At 46.0% G+C, this 25591-nt stretch overlaps 5 protein-coding genes across 5 annotated transcripts; 2 read left to right on the forward strand and 3 right to left on the reverse strand.

The window, feature by feature from the left end:
- Window positions 1-4937: 4937 nt before the first annotated feature.
- CCR75_007774 (uncharacterized protein) lies at window positions 4938-5312 on the forward strand (the record flags this gene model as incomplete). The annotated part of the gene is made up of 1 exon (XM_067965831.1): window positions 4938-5312. One exon carries the CDS (start codon window positions 4938-4940, stop codon window positions 5310-5312), a length of 375 nt encoding a protein of 124 aa, XP_067822243.1.
- A 252-nt stretch (window positions 5313-5564) lies between these two features.
- Window positions 5565-5864, reverse strand: CCR75_007773 (uncharacterized protein; the record flags this gene model as incomplete). The annotated part of the gene is made up of 1 exon (XM_067965830.1): window positions 5565-5864. One exon carries the CDS (start codon window positions 5862-5864, stop codon window positions 5565-5567), a length of 300 nt encoding a protein of 99 aa, XP_067822250.1.
- An 8263-nt stretch (window positions 5865-14127) lies between these two features.
- CCR75_007772 (uncharacterized protein) lies at window positions 14128-15429 on the forward strand (the record flags this gene model as incomplete). Its single annotated transcript, XM_067965829.1, has 1 exon — window positions 14128-15429. The coding sequence occupies one exon, from the start codon at window positions 14128-14130 to the stop codon at window positions 15427-15429; it is 1302 nt and encodes a 433-aa protein (XP_067822249.1).
- Window positions 15430-16331: 902 nt separating this feature from the next.
- Window positions 16332-17165, reverse strand: CCR75_007771 (uncharacterized protein; the record flags this gene model as incomplete). The annotated part of the gene is made up of 1 exon (XM_067965828.1): window positions 16332-17165. One exon carries the CDS (start codon window positions 17163-17165, stop codon window positions 16332-16334), a length of 834 nt encoding a protein of 277 aa, XP_067822248.1.
- A 393-nt stretch (window positions 17166-17558) lies between these two features.
- Window positions 17559-18107, reverse strand: CCR75_007770 (uncharacterized protein; the record flags this gene model as incomplete). The annotated part of the gene is made up of 1 exon (XM_067965827.1): window positions 17559-18107. The coding sequence occupies one exon, from the start codon at window positions 18105-18107 to the stop codon at window positions 17559-17561; it is 549 nt and encodes a 182-aa protein (XP_067822247.1).
- Between the last annotated feature and the right edge of the window lie 7484 nt (window positions 18108-25591).

The raw sequence follows: 25591 nt of genomic DNA on the forward strand, positions 1-25591 counted from the left end.
CCTAACGAGAGGCACCACTCACATCTGAAGCAGTGTGAAGTGGACTTGTACTGAAACAGTACAAGTTGCAGTGCCCCGTTACACTTTTGGTGTGATTATAAGAATTTGCGGAAAGGGTCTGAATTCAATGAGAAAGAATACTCAAAGATAATGTATCCACAGAAAATCAGGTCACGCGATCGCTTCTACACATGGATGATGTAACGGGGTGTCCCGTTACTTAAATCTTTTTACCTATAAAAAATAATAAATATTCTTTCCTATAGAAGGAAATAAGAAAAAGTACAAATTATAATTCCTTTATGATTTCCGACTCAATAATTTCAATATTACCAAATTTGGTAATATTGACGCAATAAGACATGAGTTCTGTTGATTGGTTGATTTAAGTCTAAATCAATCCCGCCAATTGTTACAAGACACGAGAGGCGCTTTGCATAGTAAGTCATAAATATATTAGATTCAGTAGATAGAAGACCGTTACTAAAGTACTTAATATGTTAATACAGTTTAATTCTTCTCTATACTAAAACCTTAGTAACGACCTCTAGTAGCTAAGACAATCTGCTACTTGTAACCTTAATTTGCACCCCAGCGTACGTGAAGTAATCGCGGCATCTCACCTTCACTGTAATCAGTGTAGGTTGAATGGTATTGTTGTCAGTACTAGCAAAATGTGCCCTGGACACCTGGTAGCGCTTCCATCCAACATGGACATGTTATATGAAGAACGAGGGAGCTTTCAAGCCCCTCCAAAAACCTTACACGCAAAGCATACAAGGTTCACTGATTGGAGTAACCTTGAATGGAGAGCGGTCGAAGTTTGAACTTGCCGTAAGCCGGGCAGCCGTTAGCGCCATGTAGTCACGTCAGCTTCAACCAGCTAGACGCAATTATCCAATGCATGACAAGGAACTCGATGCCATAAAATCTACAGTGGCTAAGTTTGGGTCTACCTCTTGAAGGATAGACCGTTGATTGTCTAAACGGACCATGCTTATTATTGCCCGGCCGTTAACAGTCCACACCTCTTGCAAAGAATGGCGAGATGGCGGTCTTTATTCGCAGAGTATTACTTCGCCTTGGAATACAAACCAGACGATATATTGTCGTCGCTGATGCCCATTTGCGGCGGCCCGATTTTGAGCTGGCTGAGCAAATCAACAGTGAGCATGAGCCTACTGTTGCGACGATAAGTGTTCCGTCGTCAACATTACTTGGCGACGTAAGAAGAGTTTATTAAAAAGACAAGAGTCTAAAAGGGTTGATAAATTACCTTAAAAATCACACAATATTTGAAGGATTGTAAAAATTGTAATGGTTCTCAACGGATCGATACACAACACGCAATAGGTTACTGTATTGCACAGCCGTTGCTGGCGACACACCTCATGTCGTTATCCCCACCCATAGTGATTTGTGTTTACGCATCACCAATAAGTGGTCATCGTGAACGTGAAAAAATTATCTGACGATAAGTCGCGACTCTTACTGGCCACGCCACTATGAGTTCGTCCGTGAGTAGATAGGTTCTTGCGAAGTTTGTCAACTGGTGAAGCCCAGTGCTTCATACCGTGCTTCATTACGACCTCTGCCTAGTGTTGGCGATTCGTATCTATAGACTTAATATTAGGATTTCCCTAAGACGATCACAAGATCAATGGTATTCTTGTGTTTGTTGATCGTTTCAGCAAGACGGCACATCTTGCTGCAGTTCCAGAATTGAGCACAGCCAAAGGTTATTCTCGTGGCTTTGTTGAAACGATATTTCGACTCCAATAGTTATCCCCTGAACTAATCTCAGATCGAGGCCCCTGGTTCACGGCGCGAAGATTTGGCAATCTGTGTTCAAATCACTTGGAACACAGTTGAAAATGTCAGCTTCTAACCATCCGGAACCAGATGGTCAGACGGAACGTGCAATTCGTATCCTCGAAGGAATACTTCGCGGAAACGTCCACTCTTTACGAGTTGGAGCGAGTTCTTGCCGATTGAAGAATTTGCGCAATCAACAATTCGTTGTATGCCTCAACAAATTATGCACCGCTTTTCGTGAATGGCTTACGCAAGCCACGTATACCCACCTTGTATATGAGTGACTCCTATTCAAGGGAAGCACTTGCTCGAGCAAAGAACAATCTATCCCTTCCTCATCACGCATTGACTCAACAGTAAATGCGGACAATACCAATGTTGATTTAATTAATATTGAAGTGGGCTAACTCAGCAATAGCGATTAGGCTATTGCTGACTTTGATAACGATGCTGAAATGCTTAGCGTCAAAAATAATAATATTAGTGCGATTAATATGTTCTCACTAAAGAGAAGAATGACATCTCCGCAGTGACATCGGGCGCGCTGAAAATAAAACAAACCAAATCAGCATGAGACTTCCTGCTAGCTAGAGAAGCAGCGGTTCTTTCGTACCGAATTCCACCGCTGATACGATAAACCGACAGAAATGGAACTGTGACACAAATGTGATATTTCATTTAATGTTAATAATCTAGTCCTACTCTTTACGGTAAACCTACATAAAACGTTGTGATGAATGTGGGCAGTATTGCATTACTCTCCAGGTATGTCGGCTCGTTCTGTGTACTGCACCGCCAAGGCAACGCGTACACGATCGAGCTGCCTCGTAGGATACGAATTCTACGTTAATCGTCTCTGCCCGTATTATCAGAACGGGACTTCTTTCGGTTCCGAATCAAAACAACAGGGTGTAAGGTATCCGCCAAAGACTTATGGCCCGAATCAAACCTAATAATCTCGCAACATATAATAGTTCTCACGAAACAGATGCTTTGATTCATCCTCAAATGGACTAATGTGTCTATTCGTTCGCAGCTAGATGATCAACCGCAACCTACGCATGGTTTCTCAACTGTACGCGACAACCACCGTCGACCGTCGTCGCTAACTCGCGACGATTGGAACGTTGGAGATCAAAGTCCTTCCGTATATTCCGGAGGACGTGATCCAAGTCACAATTATAACTCGGGTTCGGCGAATAATGCGAATCTTTTTTTCTCCTCCACACCCTTTGACGATTTCAAGTGGTGAGAAGCGTTTCAAGTTGAACGCTTCTTGAATCACCGTGAGGTGAAGGGATTTTGAGCGAGTTACCTCATTCGTTGGCGTGGGCAACCACCACAAGAAAACTCGTTCCCAACTAATAATGGATGTCTTTGGTGTATGACGAGGCCCATCTTCCTCATTAGAGGGTTTTTTAAGGAATGAGCGCTTCCCAAGCCCGTAAATGGTTTGTATGCTTTCAATCCCTTCGCGCATCTCATTAGACACGCGCGTCATCCAATGGACATCTTTAAGAAAGTATGTCCCCTTACCATGCGCTTTCGCGGGTTTTCAATTGACCCCACAAGTACAAGTGGTTACGCAAGTGGGTTTGTTCCTGTGAAGTTTGTCAGCGTGTGACTCGTCACAGGTCCCACTTTGCCAATTCTGATCACCACGGAGGCTTGGAAATCCGTGAGTAGATATTTCATGTATGGCTTACCTGCCGATGCGCAGGGGCGCACCGGCAATTTAGTGGTTCTCGACCGATTTAGCAAAAAGGTGGACCTTTTGCCTGTAGCTGCGTCCATCACAGCGGAGAAGAAAGCGGCTCTCTTCCTCGACATGGTCTTCCGACATCATGGCATGTCTGCCACGATTGTTTCGGATCGGGATCCTCGTTCCGCTGCCGCATTATGGCCTCGGCTGTTTGAACTCCTCGCGTGTTGGAAGACGTGTTGCGCAGCTACGCTACATCGTTTGCATCATAGAGTGAGTTCCCCCCCATGTCCGCGTTTTTGCTAAACAACGCAGTCCATGCTTTGACAGGGTTGACACCCTTCTTCGTTAATAACGCGCGCCATCCACGCGTTCCAGTTCTACTTGCATTGACCAGCAGTTCTACTTCTGTTAGGTGAGAGTCACCAGATGGATTGGTGTCGACAGCGTCTTCACAAATAGACCTCGACGGCTTAACTTAATGTTGCACAAATTCGCGCTGCAAATCAGCGCGAGAATACCCCAGCTGCCATCGATGCCGCGACTCGAAAGGAGTCCGAACCAACTACGGACACCGTGCAATGCTATTAGTTCCGTCGCCATGTATAGCAAACGCCGATGCGGTTCCCGAAATTATACCGTCGCAGATCGCTCGACAGTTGGACTCCACAGCGACTGACGCGTTCGTGCACCAACTACAGTTCGTCGTGCGCTCGACGCTATCTCCTCTGCAGTCTACAAACAAAAGTCGTCGGCTGACCAGCGAGGACGTAAGAACCTTGAAAAGTTCAAGGTTGGTAATTCTGTACCACTTATAACTACTGGAATACAAGATGCGGTCACGAACCTCGGTGCCACGAAGTTGGCACCGCGATATATGGGTCCGTTTAAAACTACTATAGTTAAAGGCGATGCCTACACTCTGGATATTTTTTCATCGATGCGATTGAATCCTACTTTCGACGTCGTCGTCTCAAGCGTTACTGTCCGGTGGTTCTTCTGACGAGGGATGATTTCTTGCGGTGGCATTTTGCGGTCCCCGATACCGCGGCGGTTTCGGCAGGTCGGACTGACGCAGCCCCCGCAACTCTGCGTTGTTTCGACGAAGAGCGGTATTTGACTGGTCCAGGCACTCCAGATGCTGTGCGAATTGAGCGACCGCGGACGAAGTTTCCTCAGCAAGGCTTTCCGCAGTCTTGGCCAGATCACGCAGTTGACTAGCATCATAATCAACGAAGACCATCCGCCGATGGACCTCTTGAAGCTTTTTCGAACGATTTTTCGGGTTCGGCCCACCACCATTGGTTGATAGTGCGCGGAATCGACGCTGGCTTGTTGAGTGTATCAAGGACCAAAGTGACCTACGACAGATTGGTCGTGGAGCTGCTCACGCTCCTAACAGCTCCGTCCCGAAATTTCGATGTTATCGCGTTCGCTTGCTCGGCTTTTCTCCGGATCACGACTCGTGAGAATCTCACTTCTATCGGATGTTGCGAATATCTCACACGACTACGATCGTGCGGCGAGTGGGATCGCGAACGTCGGGCTGCTTCTGGCGGACATTCCTGATATTAAGCTCGGCTACGATCGCGCAGCGAGCGGGATCACGAGCGTCGAGCTGCTTCTGGTTGACGTTTCGGAACACGACTACGATCGCGCGGCGAGCGGAAGCTCAAGCGTAGAGCTGCTCGCGATGTTGGGGACTCGACGCCCGGGAACAAGTTCTTGGGTTTGGCGAAGAACCTCCACGGTCATGTTTGCTCGAGACGAAGGATGCACGCGCCGGTATCTGTGAAGGTTCCTCCCATACCTTTTGATCAATAATCAACGGATATTCTGCAAACATCGCCGTTCATTGAGCGCGGTTTGGCTGCGCTACGCCATATCGTCAAAAGCTTCGACATCCGTCGCGCCAGTGCACAGTACAAGAAGGTCGATCCGCAGCCCATGTTAACTTGTAGACCTTCTCACGGGTCTCTGCGAGGTCGTAGCACCGCTGTCGCTCTTCGCGCATCGGCACAATATCCTCAAAAGAAGTTTTGGTATTTCACCGGCGGATGAATGCAGTCCACGACTCGTCAAATGAAGTTTCTCTCACGGCAAGCGTAGTCACAGTTGGCTTGCCGCGTGTTCGCCTCCACCGGCACCACATTTCCCACATTTCATTGTCCCCACGTGAGCGTTCAATCGCACGACAGTCGGACAGTTTCAAGACGCGAAGAGCTTCCCGCTTATGTCCGCTGAAAATATTGGACACCGCTTCCTGCGACGGTGTCATGGTACGCGTTCCGGTATTGTCTGTCTGGTTTGCTGGCGTGGGAGAAGTGGTGTCGATTCGGGTGCTCATGGTTGGCTGCGATCGCCGCTTCAAGGTCGACGCTACTATTGGTAGTTACGTTGTGTTATCTTTTAGTTTTGTTTCGCACACAAAATTGTGCGCTATTTTGTGTTAAGGGGCGAGCGGGACGTATCGTCACACATCCTGCTAGGTGCGATCTAGCAGGCCCTTACATAGATAGACTTAGCTAAGTACATATATTACATAAGTAGGTAGGTATACACTGTACCCGAGATAGCTGATATTACTTGTCCAGTTTTAAATCTCCGTAGTTTCCTACGCTTCCTCGTTAAACATTTAGTGTGAGCTAAAGAAACGGGCTCCTAGTCCGTTACATCACAAGTGATTTTGAAGGCAATTTTAAGGCTGGGCCGAAGCAAAACGGCAGTTTCACAGATTTCTACGTCTTCATCAGAATATTCAGCTGGCCCTTTAACCCAGGTTGCTGACGCTTTAACACCAGAAGACGGGTTTGGACACCTTCAAGGTATTTTTAATTAGAGCGAGAATCTCACAAAGACGTTGCACTTCGTGCGTCAAAGCAACATGAGCACACGCCGATATCTCGACATCCTCCTGCGCTGCTAGATGAGCGAAGGAACCTTCAATTACATGTGGTGACGCTTCTGAGGTGACATTGTTTTATAGGCCAACACAAGTAGCTGGCGTATTGGCGTGGTTACCCCGCGTCTAAGACTGGAAGTACGAGGTACTCCTTCAGCCAATATCGCCCGTGCGTTTTGACGATTTTCAACGCCGCGTTCAGGAGCGACTTGCGTCAAACGATACTTTCTGCAATATGTGGGGGCGCGGGCGGATCTAAGAGCATGGTATTGCTTGAGCCCACAGTTTTACAAGCTACCAGTGCCCAGTGCACTGGCTAGAAAGATTTTCGTAACGTGTATAATGCCTGAATTTTATTGGCTTCGGCGTTTAACTTTCAGAAATTATAGCGGAGTTTCGTTCCAGTTAAACGCCCGCCATGTCGACGCTGGCTTGAAGACTTATGTTCTCTCAAGAGTCGGATTTAATGAGCTAATCAGACGAACATACAATCATCTTAGTATTCCGCTTCATCGGAAAACAATAATTTGTAACTTTCATCGAATGCAGGCGCACAAAGCACCGACTTGCACCATGAAGTGTGGAATACGATACCTCTCGTTAAGGGCTTCGCGAGCCGCGAGCTCCTCAGGCGTCTTAGCCTTAGGCTACATTATCGCAGTGGTACAAAAGTAGAACATTTGTAAGCCATCACGTCATTCTAATTCGATACTGACGGAATGCTCACAGCCTGAAGAATAACGTTCGCTATGTGCCTACGGTGTTTCATAGGAGTCCCACTCGGTTTCAGTAACTCCCAAAAATGAAGGTATCAAATAAATAAAAATACAGTGGTTTCTTATCACTCTTTATCATTTATTTGATACGTCAACTTTTTAGCTTGAGTTCATATGAATATGCATGAAATAACAAAAAAATAAGGATCTTTGTATTGACCTTCAATAGCTAAGACTTCTTAGCTACTTGAAACGTTTCTCTGCACATCGTGTACTTGATGTATTCGGAGGCACCTCGCCTTCACCGGTATCAGTGCAGGTTGACAAGTACCGAAACAATGGTACCCCGTCGCAGAAATAGGTTATGGCACAAATCTTTGCTGTAGGGATATGAAATTATCACAACCTCCTTTCACCTCATCGCTTTCAAAAGGCGTTCAACTAGGAAACGCTTCTCACCACTGAATCCGTCAAGATGTGGATGAGGAAGAGCAATCGAGTTCGCCCCATTCTCCGAACCCGAATCAACATCGTGACTCAGCTTCCGTCCTCCGTTGTTTATGGAAGGACGTTGTTCACAAGATCCCGTCGTCGCGAGTTAACAATGACGGTCAACGGTGGGTCTCGCGAGCAGATAGAGAACTGCGCGCCAGTTGAAGTCGATCAACTTGCGAACGAATAAACACACCCGTCATTCCATTTAAAACGAGCTGCTGGCAGCTCGTCAAGAGATCTCATCCATGGAAGAATAAATGGAACGCCTGATTCGTGAGAGCCAGACGCTGTCCCGAAACAATCATGCTTTGTCTCGGGCCTTCAGGCTTTGGCTCGAAGCCAACAGGCTTTGATGAGTGCCTAAGACCGTGCCGGTTTAATTCGGAACTGGACAAGCCTTGTGCTGATGGTACGGGTAGAGGCCGCCCGGCACAAAAGGTAGGATGCGTACGTATCCCACGGGGCAGATCAATCGTGTATGCATTGCCTTGGCGGTACGAAACGGGTCGATATCACTGAGCAGTAATTTTGTTACTGCCCACATTCGTCACTACATGTTTTGGTAGGCTTGCCGTAGACAGTAGGACTAGATTATTAACATTAAATGAAATAACATTGCTCTTCCATATCTGTCAGAGTTTCGTTTCTATTGGTCCACCCCATCAGCGATTGAATTCATGTACGAAACGGACCACTATTTCTCTAGCCAGCAGGAATTCTCCTGCTGGCTCGGTTTTGTTTTTTGTCTTCAGTGCGACCAGTGCGCACTACCAAGATGTCATCCTCCTCTTTAGTGAGAGCATTATTTTTCTCATTAATATTAATGCTCTCGATGCTGATTATTTTTAGCATAGTTTTCAAAGACAGTAACAGTCTTATCGCTATTACTGAGTTTGCCCACTTCAATGTTAATTGAAGTGACATTGGTATCCTTGCATTGAAAAGATAATCTAACTCTCGCTCATCATGCATTAATAGAGTCAATGCATGATGAGCGAGAGTTAGATTATCTTTGCTCGTGCGAGCCGCCCCCTTTGATAAGAGTAACTCTCAAACAAAGTGGGTATACGCATATGACGTAAGTCGTTCACGAAAAAAGTGTATGCTTTGTAGAAAAATAACTTAAATGAATGGCAAGTTCTACCATCTGCAAGGGCTCGTTACAACTGGTAAAAGAATGGACGTACCCGCGACGCGAAGTATCTCTTCTCGAAAACGATGTGCAGGTTCTGTCGGATCTGTTTCAGGATGGTCAAAAAATATTATTTTCAACTGTGTTCCAAGTGATACGAACACAGATTGCCGAAACTACGCCGTGAATCTGGGGTCTCGATCTGAAACCGCTTCACGGGGTATACGATGGGGTCGAAATATCGTGTCAGCAACAACACGAGCATAGCCGTTTGCTGTGATCAACTCTGGAACTGCATCACGATGAAACATCATGCTGAATCGGTCAACAAGCACAAGAATACCGATACCGTCATTCTTGTGATCGCCTTCGGGAAATTCGAAGTTACTACCAACACTCTGCCGGAATAGGCAGAGGTTGTAAGGGAGCACGAGATGAAGCATTGGGCTTCACCCGTTGACAAACTTCGCAAGTACGTATGTACTTGCAGACGAATTCATACTCGCGTGGCCAGTAGAAGTCGCGGCTTATCGTGAGAAAATACTTTTCACGTCCACGATGCCCACTTACTGGTGCATCGTGGCTCTGATACATGATGCATAAATGCAAATCATTATGGGTGGGGAGGACGAAACGAGGTGTCTCACCAGCTATGGCTTTGTAATACAGTAAGTCATCGCGTGTTGTGTATCGATCCGTTAAAGATCGTTTCAATTTCGACAATCCTTTTAAGGATCGTTGTGATGGAATCTCAAGGTAATCCATCAACCTCTAAACAGCTTTAGGTGCTGAAACTTTGTTTATAATTCCAAACGGACCTATAAAATTAGCTAATTAAAATTACAAATCTCATCTTCTTGGTGGGCTCCTCTAACGTCGTTAAGTAATGTTGACGATGGAACACTTATTGTTGAGCACTGGGCTCATGCTCACTGTTTATTGTTGCACCAGTGGGTTTATTGTTTTGCACAGCCGGCTCCAAATTGGGCCGGCGCGCAAGGGCATCAGCGACGACATTAAGTCGTCCTGGTGTATATTCCACGGAGAAGTTGTACTCCGCGACGACAGACAACCATCTCGCCATTCTTTGCAAGAGGTGTGGACTGTTTACCGCGTGCCTAAAGACGCATGGTCCGTATAAACAATGTAAGGTCCATCTCCCAAATTAGAGACCCTAGACTCAGCCAGTGCATATTTCATGGCAAGGAGTTTCTTGTCATGCACTATTTAATTGCATCTATCTGTTTGAAGCCGACGCGACTGATAGCAGACGACGCGCTCTGTGCCGTCCGTGTCACATTGCGTTAAAGCACAGCCGATTGCAAAAGCGCTGGCATTACAGACCACATGGAATGGTCTGTCTTGGTCTACAATCACCAGATTAACGATTGCATCAAGTTTGCTTGATACCTTCAAAGGAACGCTGACTGAAAGCGTTCCACTACCATTTCTCGTCTTTTTTCAAGCGACGAAAGAGATGAACTGTTATCTTGTCATAATTGCGTGAGTACTTGTGTAAGTCCGTCGCTAGCCCCAAGAACTTTCTTAGTCCCTTGACATCGACTCGAATTGGCCAGTCAGTAGTTGCCTTTATCTTTCAGATCAGGGCGCACACCCAATTTTCCGACGATGCACCCAAGAAGCGGTATTTCGCTTGAAGCGAATATACACTTCTTGAGGTTTGCGTACAACTTATGCTTTCGCATAAGTGTAAGAACCTGACGAACGTGAGTTTTATGAACTTCCACGTCCGCCTTTCCGTCCATAGCCCGGTTATCGAGAAATACATCGTCAAAATAACTCGGTGCGAATTCTCGCACCGACCTCAACAGATTTGTTACGCATCTGTTAAATATTGCAGGGGCGTAACTAAGCCTCTGTGGCATTACTAGCCATTCCCAGGGCATCCCACTGGGAGTGCTCACTGCTGTGTACGGGATGTCCCGTTCACGCATAAGGATTCTGATATAAAATCCATCTATCAGATCATAGACGAAAAGATGGTACTCTACCATAAGCGCCTACTCCTGATCCGTCATTAACCAAGACATTCAATGTCTCGGTTTCTTCGTGGGATTTATCCACAGGCTGCCGAGGGATCGACTCCTCGGGATGCTGAATTATAGTCACTTCAGCATTAAATATTTGAGGAGATTTCTCCTTAAGTACGAGTACACTTATTCCCTCAACATCTTTCGACTGTAATTGCGCTATCACAGTCGGGTCCTCTACAGTCGACTCTCTACTCAACCTAGGATCATCGTGTTGTCCATTTTGGGCAACCGGTATCTTCCTTGAATGTCGCCCGCTAGGCGTACATTCATGTCTCAATCCACTCAACATTTTCGAGTGGTGGACCTTCGGCGCTGCCTGTGCATTCGCACAGCCGCCGGCAGCTAACTTCACAGAGTGATTAGCAATCACACTGTGATCTTGTGCAGTTGTACTAACGACAGTACCACAAGTGAGGCCATTGCACTCATTCGTAGTACATCCACACGCTTGTGGACGCCCAAGGAGTTCATCACATGGCCATCTGATGAACAAGTGGCAGGCATCTTTACGGATCGATGCTGCCAGATGATTCTTGGCTCATGTTTTCTGAGCCAGGGTAAACCTAGGATGACATCAAATTTGTCATCTAAGTCCAGAACCATGAAATCCTCATCGTACTGTAAATCTTTCAACGTGTGGTGAAGTTTCACTACGCATTTCATCACTGTTATCGATGCGCCTGTCGCTAGACGCATCGTCATCCTCGGCGGAGGGATGTCGCGCTCAATATATTTGGTCCTACGACCCTCTAGTGACCGGCGACGAATAGAGGGATTTGATGCCACTCAGTCCACTAGGGCTCCAAGTGACAAATCATCATTTGCCACCTTTAAATTCAAGGTGATGAGGGGTACTACATCGCCAGGTGCAGACAGTTCCTAAAGTAACTTTTGTCAAGAGATTTGCAAATTCTATTGAGGTTGCTGGATCAGTAGGTCGTTGCGCTCCTACTGACTCCGACCGTTTTTTTGCGCCTCGCTGTTGCGATTTCGCAACAATGTCGGACCCGCGACCAATGCCCTGTTTGGCATTCGGTCCATAAAAACGTTCAGTACTTCTCGGTACTGTGCCTGGGCCTGGGGCACTGCACTCAAGAGCGTAGTGTCCTAACTTTTGACAGCGATGCATTGCTGCAATCGCTAACTATTCGAAAAGCGAGGTTTCTCGCTTTCGACATAAGTGAGGTTCATTTAGGTTCTGGAACTCCAAGCTCGTGTCGTCTTGAAGGACGATAGGATGACGAACTAGCTTGAGCCTGTCTCAAGCTAAAGTTTTCCTGTTCCGCAACGGATATTGCTTTTTAAGCGACCTTTAAGTGTTACTTTCATGTAACGATACACCCCGTTACAGCATAGACAAAACGTCTGTTGCCATAGTCGCACCATATATAATATCTAAAGCTATTTTATAGCGACTTCTTGTGCACCGCTCATTATTGCGTCTGGCAGCAATTGGCGGGCAACTGAAACCTTAAATCCACCAATCAACAGTACTGTTGTCTTGTTGCTACGATATTGCCATGTACGGTAATATTGGAAATTTCAAGTAGAAATTATTAAGTAAATACAGGTGCAGAATTTGCATCGCAAGGCTAATTTATGACACAGAAACGATGCGTCAAAGCCAAACGCATGCAAGGATTTCTGCACTACAGAAAATATTTTTGCTTTAATCGATGCGATTGAATATCAAGCCGTAAAAGTCGCCTTCGCGACATCGATGCTCTTGATATCGCATAAATTACAGGCGCGCAATCATGCGAAGGTGAAGGTGGCTGATTCAGAGCAGGCAAAGATTAAAAAAATTGTTTGGTATTCACTTGAAATAAGTTGTGCCAATAACCATACCCTGATCTGTTGACTCTAACCAAGACGGCAAAAATTACAAATAATCGTCGCTAGTAGATTTTGCATCCGCGTAGAAGCTCCGTCCTGCTTAAGAAAATTTTAAGGAAATAGAAAAGGCAGATTTGTAATGACAATGCACTTACTGACACTGTGTCGCTTGAGACAAATGAATGCTTCATATATATCTTACGCCTCAATTGAGAGATAGCGACAAAGCTGCCAGTTGCGATAAATGAGTGCTTCGACCATCGTGTTCAACGTTACATAAATATTATTTTCTATAAAAGGAACAATTCCTATGAGAACAATGTGAAGAAGATAAATCATTACAGTCCTCCCTCGGATAACTTGTAGCATCTTTTCTATCAGTTATACTTGTCTATTAGTTATTGGAGTCAATTAAGTTGAATGTTTTAAGGTCGAAATCTATAAGTTCTACACGGTTATTTTGTATGTAAGGATAAGTTATCCGAGGGATTTCTGACCTTTTTTATACATCGTCGTCGTTCTGTTGAAGATGCAACTGGAGATTGTCCTAAGAGAGAACCTTCAAGGTTGGTACAAATCTTGCTTGAGATGTTTTTATCAGTTTACTCAGTTTCTCGCTCTTCTGAAGCTGTCTCATTCCAATAGCAATTTCATGGAAGTGGCTCAATTAAAAGGAAGGGGACAGCTATCTGTTTTCAATACAGAAACAAGCTGCTTGAATTGCGCAGGACCTTCGACACAAAGGCAAGCCATATTTCGACGCATGAATACCGCTTCACAGGTAAGTTAGACGAGGCCGACTAGCTTGAAACCTTCTTTATCACATTCACAAACTCTTGTTCAATAGTTGCGGCAGTTTTGTAATTGACTACATCTACTTCCTACGAACGTGTCGAACTTCTTGCCTGAACGTCGACCTTTTAAATACTGAGGGATCGTTCGGTACGCCATTACGAAGGAGGCATTGCTCTTCAAAAATCTGTCATCCACTTGTAATGCTTTCACGAAATAGGTGTGCGTCAATTCTATCTTCAAGCGCCGTAGCAATGAGGCGGACCTCAAATACAGCTTATGGTGCATCATCGCGAAGAATTTGGGACCAGGTACGCAATGACAATGTCACACGATTTGCCTTGAATAGATGTTGCCAGCTTCTAAACCCTCTTGTTTGTGCACAGCTTTGCGACTACAGTGAAGGTCGACGTGCGACCAGGAGGTAAGGTGAGTAGATATCTATGTTTGCCACCATATGCGGTCAGTATCTTTTCCGTAACGTCTAATTTCCAACATTGCCTCAAATCAATACGCGTCACTATAAGCATGAGGATCCACAAAAATAGATGACAAAATACTTCGTCATTTAAAATACTTTCTGTTTAAACAATGTTCGCTTAAGACGTGGTTAGGTGTCTATTGCTGTGACAGGTGTTCTCTTCACTTTGCAATTGTCCAGCAATTTACTTAAGTTCACAAGAATGCAACACAATGTCGAGGATGAGACTAACAACGCCGACGAGTTGCAGCCCCCGCCTGAAGACCATCCACTGCTAGTCCAGGAAGAGGGTAAAAGTAGCAGTCATCATATCCACGTGAAGGCTACGAAAGCACTTGTGGCGTCCAAAATCCTGTTTCTCGACGGCGTGCGTGGTCTCGCTGCCTTATTGGTCTTCGCGCAGCACGTGCCTGAATACTTAAAAAACATTAATGTTGGCGCTGTGGCCGTCGACTCGTTCTTTGTGCTCTCGTCATTCTTACTCACGTGGCTCTTTATGAAAAAAAGTCTTCGCCTTGTGCATGAACGAGCAGGGCTGCGCAAGTGGCTCTATGTGCTAGCCGATTACTTTTGCAAGCGCTTTTTTCGCGTCTATCCGCTCTTTGCCATCACATGCGTCGTGTTGTGGTTTATGGATGTGGATTCGAGACGGCACTACTACTTAGGTGATAATCCCACAGCCTTCGATCTCTTCAAAACGCTGACGTTTGAGTTCCACTCCCGCTACTTTGTCTTTTGGACGCTGCCTTTAGAGATTTCCTACTACTTTTGCATACCCGTATTTGTGTATGGTACGATCGTGTTGCGGAGATTGTGGTGGATTGCGTACCTTCCGGCCTACTATTGGGTGATCTCTCAAGGCTGGACCGAGTACCGCACGAGCCACACGGGGCTATTGCCGCACATACCAACGTTCTTGGCAGGATCGATGGCGGCCGTGATCTTTGTCAAGCTCGATACGTGGATCAAAGCTAGGAAGTTTCAGTTTCAGTGGTTTCACACGCTTGTGCTGCGTGCGATTGAACTCACGGCCCTGGGTCTGTTTCTAAGCGTGGTGTTTCGTGGCCTCTTTTTCGTTTGGATCCATGAAAACGTGGCACCTAAATCGCCTGGTTTTCCATTCACGAGCGTTTTATTGACCATCTTATTGGTCTGTGAATTGCTCTTGCCGTCGCCACTATCGAGAATGATGGAATGGAATTTTCTGCGGTTTTGGGGAAAAGTGAGTTTTTCCGTCTACTTGTTGCATGGCTTTGTCATATACAACGAGCGTTTGAATTTCCAAACGGACTATTACTGTCGTCTCTTCTCGCGCCTTGGAATGCTTGCGTTGCTGACCACAGCATCGTACCAACTTGTTGAATATCCGTCTCAATTGCTGGCTCGGCGCATTAGCAAAACTCTCGACGAACAGGAAGCCAAAGCATCAATGACAATGCCTGTGCTCTGTACATTTGCCAGTAGTGAAGGAAGCAAAGGTCTCGGCGCTGGCGTCATTAAATGAAACACTTTTTTTCAGTACATTTTTTTTTTGGATCAGCAACTTTTCGAAACTGAATCTCGCTGTATTACATTTAGGTATTAATAAAGCAACTAAGATCTCCCTTTCATTGTTGTTGTCGTCATCAAAAGATATAAAGGGTACACAAGAATGTACTTAATGCGGAAAGGAAATCTCCAAAATTTCTCAACACAAGCAAGACCGCGCTTGAACTCAGCATTACGCGTCAAGTCTCGAGATCGATGCGTCATCGCACCGTTACTAAACACGCACGTAATGAGGTGCATATCTAGTCACGGTACGAGACGACTCGGCCACGAAGACTTGACAACGAAGTCCACCACGCACTGCATCCACAGCCATAGCATGCACGCAATGAGGTGCTGCTACGCTGAATGGTTGAGTGAGCAGTGGAATCCGTTTGTAATGGTGAATCCAGACGATGTCTAGAGCTGATACGCGCACGAAATGAGGTGCAACGTTTGCTGGGCCCGTCGATTGAAAGCGTCGGAGAAACGCGTCATGTGATTGTACACGTGATGAGGTTTAGCAATCCCAGAGCGTAAAGCGACAGAGAGGAGAATTTCGGAGGAAGAAGTGGCTTGATCCATTGGTCTTGAGACCACAAAGAAAAGAGACTTGATCCGAAGGAGACCTGATCCGAAGGAGAACATAGTCCCATTCCGCTTACACGTCGCACGTGATGAGGTGCGTTGAGAGACAGAAATTCTTGTGAGAACGATAATGATATTCTTGAGAGCTTGACTTTGCCATGGTGGTATCTTGCATAATGTCCCGCGCGTTTGTGGTGCGCTGGTGAGACGTTAAATAGGCTATTCTAAAGACTTTCGTGTAATGCGTGAGCCGACGCAGATCAAATCTTGCACGGGATCCTGGATACGTACCTAGAAGAAACGAATTGTGACGGAGGTTGATAGTCTCTTGACGGACTCTTCGCGCTGCTGACGTTCGTACAGACGCGAGTGCTCATTTACATACAAGTGGGTAATGTCCTGCAACGGTTGACGCTTGGGTTTTGTGCTCTTGACTTCTTTGACCGGTTTTCGGATAATCTTCTTCGACTTTGTTTTCAGCTTTTTCACCTTTCGAGATACTTTCTTCGCAGAAATTTTGGATTCCTGACGCATTCTCACGGGTGTCACCGATTCTGTCAACTTTTGTATCGAGTCCGCTTCATCAATATTTTTCACTTTCTCCTCGCTTTTCTGCGCATGATTTTCCTGGTCCTCGGTCTTCTTGTCGTCTTCCTCGGTTTGTTTCTCTACAACCTCTTTCTCCGCTGTCTTCTCCTCGTGTTCCTGATTCACCACTTCTTTCATAACTTTCTCACTAGTTGCTACCTGCTTCTTCAGCTTCTGTTTTTTAGCTCCTCGCTCTTCACTGTCGCTATCGGACGCTTCACGTCGCCGCTTGACGCTGTGACTGCTGACTACAGGTTCCTTTATCTTTTCTGCAGTGACTTGTTTCTTGACGCCTTTCCGTACTTCACTTTCATCATCAGAGTTTTCGCGCCGACGCTTGACACCGCGAGCAGAGTCCTCTGTCTTTGTGTCGGACATGCGACGTCTCGAAGGACGGCGAGGCGTTCGCAATATAGGCGATTCTTCTGACGATACGGGTCGTGCACGTCGACGGATGACATATCCATAGTTTTCCTTGTTCGACTCGTCATAGAAGTTGTATTCGCGATAGATAAGCGGCAAAAGGTGATCCAACATAATTGATTATTGATTGAGGCTCGCACTCTGCTTGAAAATGAGCGCCAAAACCCAAACTCTCGATTCCCGCCAAAACCAGCTTGCAGCGCGGTATCGATACCGGTGAGCTTAAATGGTGTTCTTACATCGCGATGGCAAGGAAAAAAAGGGCGGTAAACTGAAATAGTGCCATTCCCAATCATATATGAGATCAATTGAATGCAGTAACGCCGACAAATCTTAAAACGCAAGTTTTAACAAAGCGACCGCCCACTGTTCAAAACATGAAACGCAAATCCGTCTATAATACGATACTATTTTGACCTATTGAAACTCGCCTGTCAACGCTGCTTTCCCTCTAAATACAGATATGACGGGGGGTATTCACCCAACTAGTAGAAATCTGCTTCTCTTCTAGATCCACTCCGAGCGCACGTCAAAGATTGACGACCGGCGGGGCTTCATCTCGGACTGTCGCTCGGGTGCCACCTCTTTCTGTTTTGTGTCCGCCTTCTGCTCCGGCTCGCCATTCTCCGACACGGCCTCGGGAATTTTCACAAAGGAGGAGCTACTAGACGAGAGTCGACCGGACGGTTCCCGCCTGTGCTCAACTGGTGACTTCGCGCGACTGATTTTCATTCGATTCATAGTGGGAGTAAGGCTCTGCATCTCTTGTACCGCAGTTGCTATTGCCGGATCGGACGGCTCGCGGTGTTCATTATTGCTAAGATGTGTCGAAAAGACCGGCATGGTCTCGCGCGGACGGTAGCGTAACGCAGCCGCAATGCTCGCGGTAGACGAGAGTGCGCGACCGCTAATCCGTTGCATCTCGAGCTGCTCGGCCAGTGCCTCTTCAATGTCAATATTCGCGCCATTGACCGTGCGGCGCTGTTGTTGACTCGAAGCCTTGGGCTTGATGCGGCTCAAGAGTCTGCGGATGCAATCGAGCAGCGCCTTCAGCATCATTCAATGCTTTAGTAATTTAACCTGCGCATGCAGCAAAAAGAGCACCTTGTTAGTTTTTAAAATGCTTCTTTACAACGTGCGACGTAGCGCTGGCAACAGAACGTCTCGTAAAAGTACCGATTAGTAGCAGTCTTCTTCCAAGTCCACACGTCGGGACGCCAACTTCCGACCTGTGCACGTTCCGGCCTTTCGTGTTGTTCGACGGAGCTTATGTCTCGCAATTTGCTGGCTAGGGCTGATCGCTACTAACGGAGGTGGCGTTCTCGAGCCCGGCTTCTCGCAACTGTCTTTAAATTTGTATCTGACTGGACCGTCTACACCCCCGAACTGGCCCATTCCCTTTCTTTCTTGTATGTGGTCGCTCCGGTCTCAGCAATAGCGTATCTCATGTGGCTTCACGACGAGGCTGGACACGGCAAAGAGGTGGAAAGGAAAAAAGCCGGGTGGAAAATCGACGCGGCTGTCCAGTCACGCCTGCATTGTGTTGTGGAGTGTCCTTATCCTGCTCTTATGCACTATCAGACCGCAAAAAAATTAATTGTCATGGCAATACTTGAAATGGACCAAGCACCATTATGCCCGATATCTCCATTCCCAAGTGTTTTAGGTTGCGATGGGTACACAATGGCAGAGAAGATAAATGTTGCCAAGGGCGAGACGATGCCTTCAAAAAGCTACCAGACAAAAAATTATCTCTACCCCTTAATATTTGCATAAAAATGCGAACCACGGAATTTTCAAAAGTTTACAGAAAATCCTTTTGAAAAAAATTGGCAAAATCATTTAACCTGCGTACATACATGTATTTGTATAAAAATTTTAAAATGTTAATGTCACGTTTTTGGCTTATTTTTGCTCAGCAATACACATTCACTTCACTAAAAAAATGAATGCCTACATGCGGAACGAAGTTGCGCGCAACACTAAGGACCGCACGAGTCAATCAGTTAATTATGATTCAACACTTCCCTCTAAGACTAGACAAATTTATTAATTATTTTTTAATCACTTTTGAGATTTTTTTTAGCTTGACTAGCAGTGCGACTTGATTAGTCTGACTATCGGTCTACGAATGATCCGCTGTGAACATGTCCAACCTGGTGCCAAGTTGTAGGCGGGCGCTATTTTAAGCTGCCACGCACTACTAGCACACACCTTCTGAGCACAGTGAGGGAGCGTTTCACCGTCTTCTCTCACGTACAGTGCGGTAGTTGGTGGGCACCTAAGCGACCTCATCTAACGAGCTAGAAGCCTTAATTTGAGTGACGTCACGGGACCGGTGATCCGGCTCCGCGTGCGCACTTGTGAACTAAAAAGTAGTTTTAGACAGAAAAATAAATAATAGTATTAACATAAATCCTAATTTAACCGATCATAAATGCCATCTTTGTAGATATGCACTGATATGTATTGCGAGCGTTTCATTTTTTAGAATACCTCGTATCTTAGATGACGCCAGCTGTAACGGGGTGTATCGTTACATGAAATTGACACTAAAAGGTTGTTAATAAATATTATCTAAAAGGTAGATAATATTTGGAGGATTTTATTTTATATAGTACTGTTCAAAAATCTTATCCATAAATAGGTATAGGCCATTATGTCTATTTATTCCGCAGACTAATCAGCTGTAGAAGTAATCAAAGAGAGTTACAAGATAAGATAGATAAGAATTCATTTACATGTTTAGTATTAGTTTATAGTTAAGTTAACATTTACAAAGATAGATTAAAAAGACACTTAACTATATTAATACATTTTTCATTTTACCCTCTTAAGCTAACTTGCCTTAAGAGAAGTCTTCCTCTATACGTACAGTGTACGTCACCTAACGGGAGGCACCACTCACATCTGAAGCAGTGTGAAGTGGACTTGTACTGAAACAGTACAAGTCGCAGTGCCCCGTTACACCAGCCGTCATCCTGTTAATGTGAATACCCTCAGGTGCATCACATACACAAGGGTGGGTCACAATGTGAACCACACCCAAGTGGTGGGACTAATTACCTCACTGAAGTAATACACCATCCGCTTAAGTACACAAAGTAACGAGGATTTTGAAACATAGGGCAACTTTTATCCGTCACACCATCCCCTCTATAAGAACGAACTTACATTTTGCAAATTTGTCAAAGAGGAACGAGAGACAGCGAGCCGCTTTACGCACCGCTTTAGTCCTCTCAGTTTCTAGAGACCTGTGTGCCCTCACACGGCACCAACTATGCCACCTAAACTGGACAAAGATGATGGGTCGTCTCCCTCACAACCACGCACGAAGTGTAAGCGCCGCGTTAACACGCCGCCGTTGCTCGCCCTCACAACCACGCACGAAGTGTAAGCGCCGCGTTAACACGCCGCCGTTGCTCAGTGCCACAGTTACAACGCCGACAGAAATGCTGCTGTTGCGCTGTTAATTGGGCTGAATGATCCATCCCACTTTCACGGTGAGGGTGTAAATCCGTCGCTCATTGTTGACCACAATGAGTTGACACCGCTGCCATCACCTCATAGTAGTAATGAGTACAGCGAGCTAATATGGAAGAATGATGGCACTTTATTGCCCATCCAAACTTCACTCATTGCTCCTAGCATGGAGACGCCCGACGTTACGAAGGGAAAGCCAACTTGCCTTTCGTCAACAGCAACTGTCTCGTCGTCTGCGCCAGCTAGCGCAGCGACCAGTCATGCGAGCGTTGCTTATAAAGGCGCAGCTGCTTCTCAGTTGGGTGGGACCACAAAAGCTGTCGCTCAGAGCGTCATTCACAATGGGTCTGACGCAAAAAGCCGGGGCTTAAAGCTCCACCGACGGCTCGTGAGCATGTCCAGTCGGTGTCACAAGCCAGTCGCGTTTAACGTGGCTATGTGACTGGTGCCATACCACCAATGCCACCTCCATCCGAAATACCTTAATCGGATGGAAGAAGTTCGTCGCTCCTAGAGCGCGCTGTTCTAAATATGCATAAATAACGGCATCTATAGTTCGTGGAAGGCCCATGGGAAATCACATGGTCGTGTTTTCCCGATCCCGGTCGTGTTGCATTCGAATGAATCACCGACCATTACCAAGCGAAATTTCAGCGCCGCTTTCAGCCACATTCTGTTGTGGCAAAGCAACCGTCGCAGGGACTTAACTTCGCTCATTTGCGTGTGAAAGAATTCATGGGCGGTACTGTACCCCTGTTTCTTCTACTCACATCGCTCCTGCTAGTCCATCCGTAACTAGCGAACCGACAACCGGTGCTCCTTCTCGTAGGCAGACACCAGACCCGGTACGCCGGCGCGCAGCGCGTCGACCGGTTCCAACGAGTCAACGCTCTTCGGAAATCCTCTCCACTAGACGAGGATTTTGATGCTTCCGCTGCACGGAGCGGTGGGCAACCAGTTTTTCAACAAGGAAGCGTTGGTTCCCAGCAGCATCCATCATTGCAGGTGGCGTTCAATAGGAGTGGCGACCTGCTTGCGGTAGCCTATCCCGCATTCGATCAGTTGCAGGCGCTAAACGCTGCTGAGGGACGGATTAAGGGTCTCGAAAGTCAAGTCTCTCGACTGACTCCGTATCTTCATGTCCGCACGAAGGATCGTCACGGTTACGAACGCCTGAAATTTCGGCTGGAACTTTTGGAAAAGATGATGCTGAGAAATATGCGTTACACGCGTAATATCCTCCCCCTCGCTCTCAAAGTCCTTATTGGGGTCGGAGGAGTCATTCGGCTGGAAGTCTTACACCTTCCCCGTCTCCCTCACCAGATCGACGCTCGAGTCACAGTCGGCGTCACTAACGTCTCCTTACACGGATGGGGGTATGTGAACCCTTCAGAATCAACAAACCGTTTCAAACGACCCACGTAAAATCCGGGGTGCGTTTTCAGATACGGGTGAAGGGTGAGCCTAAAATTCAGGTCTCCAACCTCTCCGACCGCCGTAAACGGCCTGATAAAACGCGACAATAATTTCGCAGTACCTCCAGGTAGTACAGAAATTGCATTTTTAGGTAGAGTAACAGTACTTGATAGTACTTTATCTCCAGCACTAAAGCGTTCATTAATTTTGCGACCATTATGGTCAGCATATTTTAGTATTCTGAGCGCTTGCCGTCACGTCACGGACTTTCCTGCAAAAAATACCGCTGACCGAATTGTGGTTACGTAATCGTCCTCTGTGACGAGTACGCAGATCTGCTTGATTTTACCACCATGCAGATCTCTCAAGAACCGCTTAGGTTCTAGGGTTGGTAATTGAGTTATCTCCGAAGTTAACTTCGGAGGCGCATACAGATCAAGAGTATAAGCGCCTACTCTCGAACCGTTACTAACCAAGACATTTAAAGTCTCGGTTTCTTCCTGGGATTTATCCACAGGCTGCCGAGGGATCAATGCCTCGGGATCTTGAAGTCTAGTAACTTCAACTATTTTGAGGAGATTTCTCCTCAAGTACGTGGTTACCTCTTCCCTTAACGTCTTCCGAGTGTGATTGCGCTATCACAGTCGGGTCCTCTACGGTCGACACTCGACTCGCATAGGATCATCGTGTTGTCCCTTTGGGGCAACCGATATACTCCTTGAATGTCGCCCGCTAGGCGTACATTCATGTCTCAATCCAATCGACTTCTTCGAGTGGTGGACCTTCGGCGCTGCCTGTGCATTCGCACAGCCGCCGGCAGCTAACTTCAAAGGGTGATTAGTAATCACACTGTGATCTTGTGCAGTTGTACTAACGACCGTACCACAAGTGAGGCCATCGCACTCACTCGTAGTACATCCACACGCTTGCGGACGCTCCAAGACTTTCATCAGATGGCCATCTGATGAGCAAGTGGCAGGCATCTTAACGGATCGATGCTGCCAGCTGATTCTTGGCTCATTTTTTTTGAGCCAAGGTAAACCTAGGATGACACCAAATTTGTCATCCAAATCCAGTACGATGGAATCATTATCGTACTGTAAATCTCTTAACGTCTAGTGAAATTTTACTACGCATTTCATTACTGTTATCGATGCGCCTGTCACTAGACGCACCGTCATCCTCGTTGGAGGGATGTCGCGCTCAACATATTTGAGCCTACGACCTGGCGACGAGCAAAATTATTCGACGCTCTGAAGTCCACTAGGGCTCTGTGTGACAAATCATTTATATCACTTTTAACTTTAAGGTGATGAGGGATACCTCATCACCAGGTGCAGAGACACATAATGATTGTGTGTCTGGAGCAACTTTAGTCAAAAGATTTGCAAATTCTCTTGAGTTTCCTTGATCAGTAGGGCGTTGCGCCCCTACCGAACCCGACCGTTTTTTTGCGGTCCGCCTCGCTGTTGCATTTTGGCAACAATGTCGGACCCGCGACCGTTGCCCTTTTTGGCATTCGGTCCATAATTAGTTTAGTACCTCTTTATGGATAAGATTTCTGAACATTACTATATAAAGTAATATCCTCCAAATATTATTTACCTTTTAGATAATATATTAATTAACAACCTTTGAGTGTTAATTTTATGTAACGATACACCCGGTTACATATATGCTTTGTATTGGGGCTGGTGAACCGTTGTTGTGGTACATTCACTTTATGGGTATAATTCCCGTTTATTCTACTTAAAATAGTGAATGAATAAATTCCGTTTATTATGGGTAACATATGTGGTAGCCGCCGATATAAATCTGACGGCCGAAATCTATTTATTTTAGCTAGGGTGTCTAGATTTTAAATAATGTAGTAAAGTTTAGTTCCTCTTTTGATCTTAAAGCGTCTAGTGCCTTCCTACGGCATGCGCATTGATCCGTGAGAGAAATAATCCTTTTTACGATATATACTCTCCGGCACTAGTTGCCACTTGGTTCTACGAGCCTCTGAATCCCTTGAACTAGGATTCACTCAGTTTTACGAGCTTGGACGACTTTCTGAATTGTTGAACTTATTAGTTCTAGAGAACTTAGCGAATCTTTGAGTCGATGAATCTTTCTCTGACTTAAGGAGCAAGGTAGATCCGTTACAGAAATGCCCTGTGTTCATTGCATTTGAGAAGCATTCCAAAGCACTGTTGTGAAATGAAGTTATCATTTTCTTTCTTTTACCTGCTTCTCCTCCTTTTCCAGTTGTCAATACGTCAACGAAGCCGCACTGCTGTGGGGCGCAAGAACGAACGGATTCTTAGCAGCTCATTGATGGACGAAGTGTACTCGATGTGAAGACTCGGATTGAGATATATACTACTCAAACCTGGGAGTTTCTTAAGACAAATCCTTTATACAAGGATTTGATGGAATTCAGGGATGCATTCCCTGAAGCAGTTCCATGCGAGTTGCCTAAAGATAAAGGCACTCGACATGAGATCGAGCTCAAACCGGGCGCGTTATACTGTGTCGTGTAGCAGTGGCCACTGCCTCGTGAACAAGTACTTGCGATCGATTAATTCTTTATGAATCAATTAAAAGCGGGCCCATGTAAGGGAGTCAACCTCCCCACATAGCTCTCCGACCTTCTGTGTGCGAAAGGCCACAGGAGGGTGGCGGATAGTGCTCGCACACGCATTCAACAAACTGAATGCTGCAACGGTACCCGCTGAAACGCCGATACTTAGAAAAGACGTAATCATAGATAATATGTCTAAGAGTACGATCTTTTCGTCTATGAATCTGATCGATGGATTTTATCAGGTCCTTATCCGTATACAAAACATCCCGTAGACAGCAGTGAGCACTCCCAGTGGGATGCTCTGGGAATGGCTTGTGGTGCCTGAGGGGCTTAGTAACGCACCTACAACATTTAACATATGCGTAACAAATTTGTTGAGACCGGTGCGAGAAAATATTAGCAAATTATTAAAACTTGATATTCGCACCGAGTTATTTCGACGATGTATTCGTCCAGAGCCGGGCCATGGACGGAAAGACGGACGTGGAATTTCATAAAACTCACGTTCGTCAGGTTCTTACACTTATGCGAAAGCAAAAGTTGTACGCAAATCTCAAGAAGTGTATATTCGCTGCAAGCGAAATACCACTTCTTGAGTGCATCGTCGGCAAACATGGCGTGCGCCCTGATCCCGAAAAGATCAAGGCAATCACGACTGGCCAACTCCAGTCGATGTCAAGGGATTTAGAAAGTTTCTTGGTTGAGCGGCGTACTTGCACAAGTACTCTCGCAATTATGCAGAGATGACAGTTCATCTCTCTCGTCTCCTAGAAAAAGACGAGAAATGGTTACGGAACGCTGATTGTCAGCGTTCATTTGAAGGTATCCAGCAAAGCTTGATGCAATCGCCTATCTTGCCGATTGCAGATCAAGACGTACCAATTCATGTGGTCTGTGACGCCAGCGATTTCGCAATCGGCTGTGTGTTAATGCAATACGATAAAGACGGCGCGGAGCGCGTCGTCTGTTACCAATCGCGTCAGCTGCAACCAGCTGAACGCAATTACCCAGTGCATGACAAGGAACTCCTTGCCATGAAATATGCATTGGCTAAATTTAGGGTCTATCTCCT

The sequence above is a fragment of the Bremia lactucae genome, linkage group LG18 (genome assembly GCF_004359215.1).
Source record: "Bremia lactucae strain SF5 linkage group LG18, whole genome shotgun sequence".
Classification (NCBI taxonomy): Eukaryota; Oomycota; class Peronosporomycetes; order Peronosporales; family Peronosporaceae; genus Bremia; species Bremia lactucae.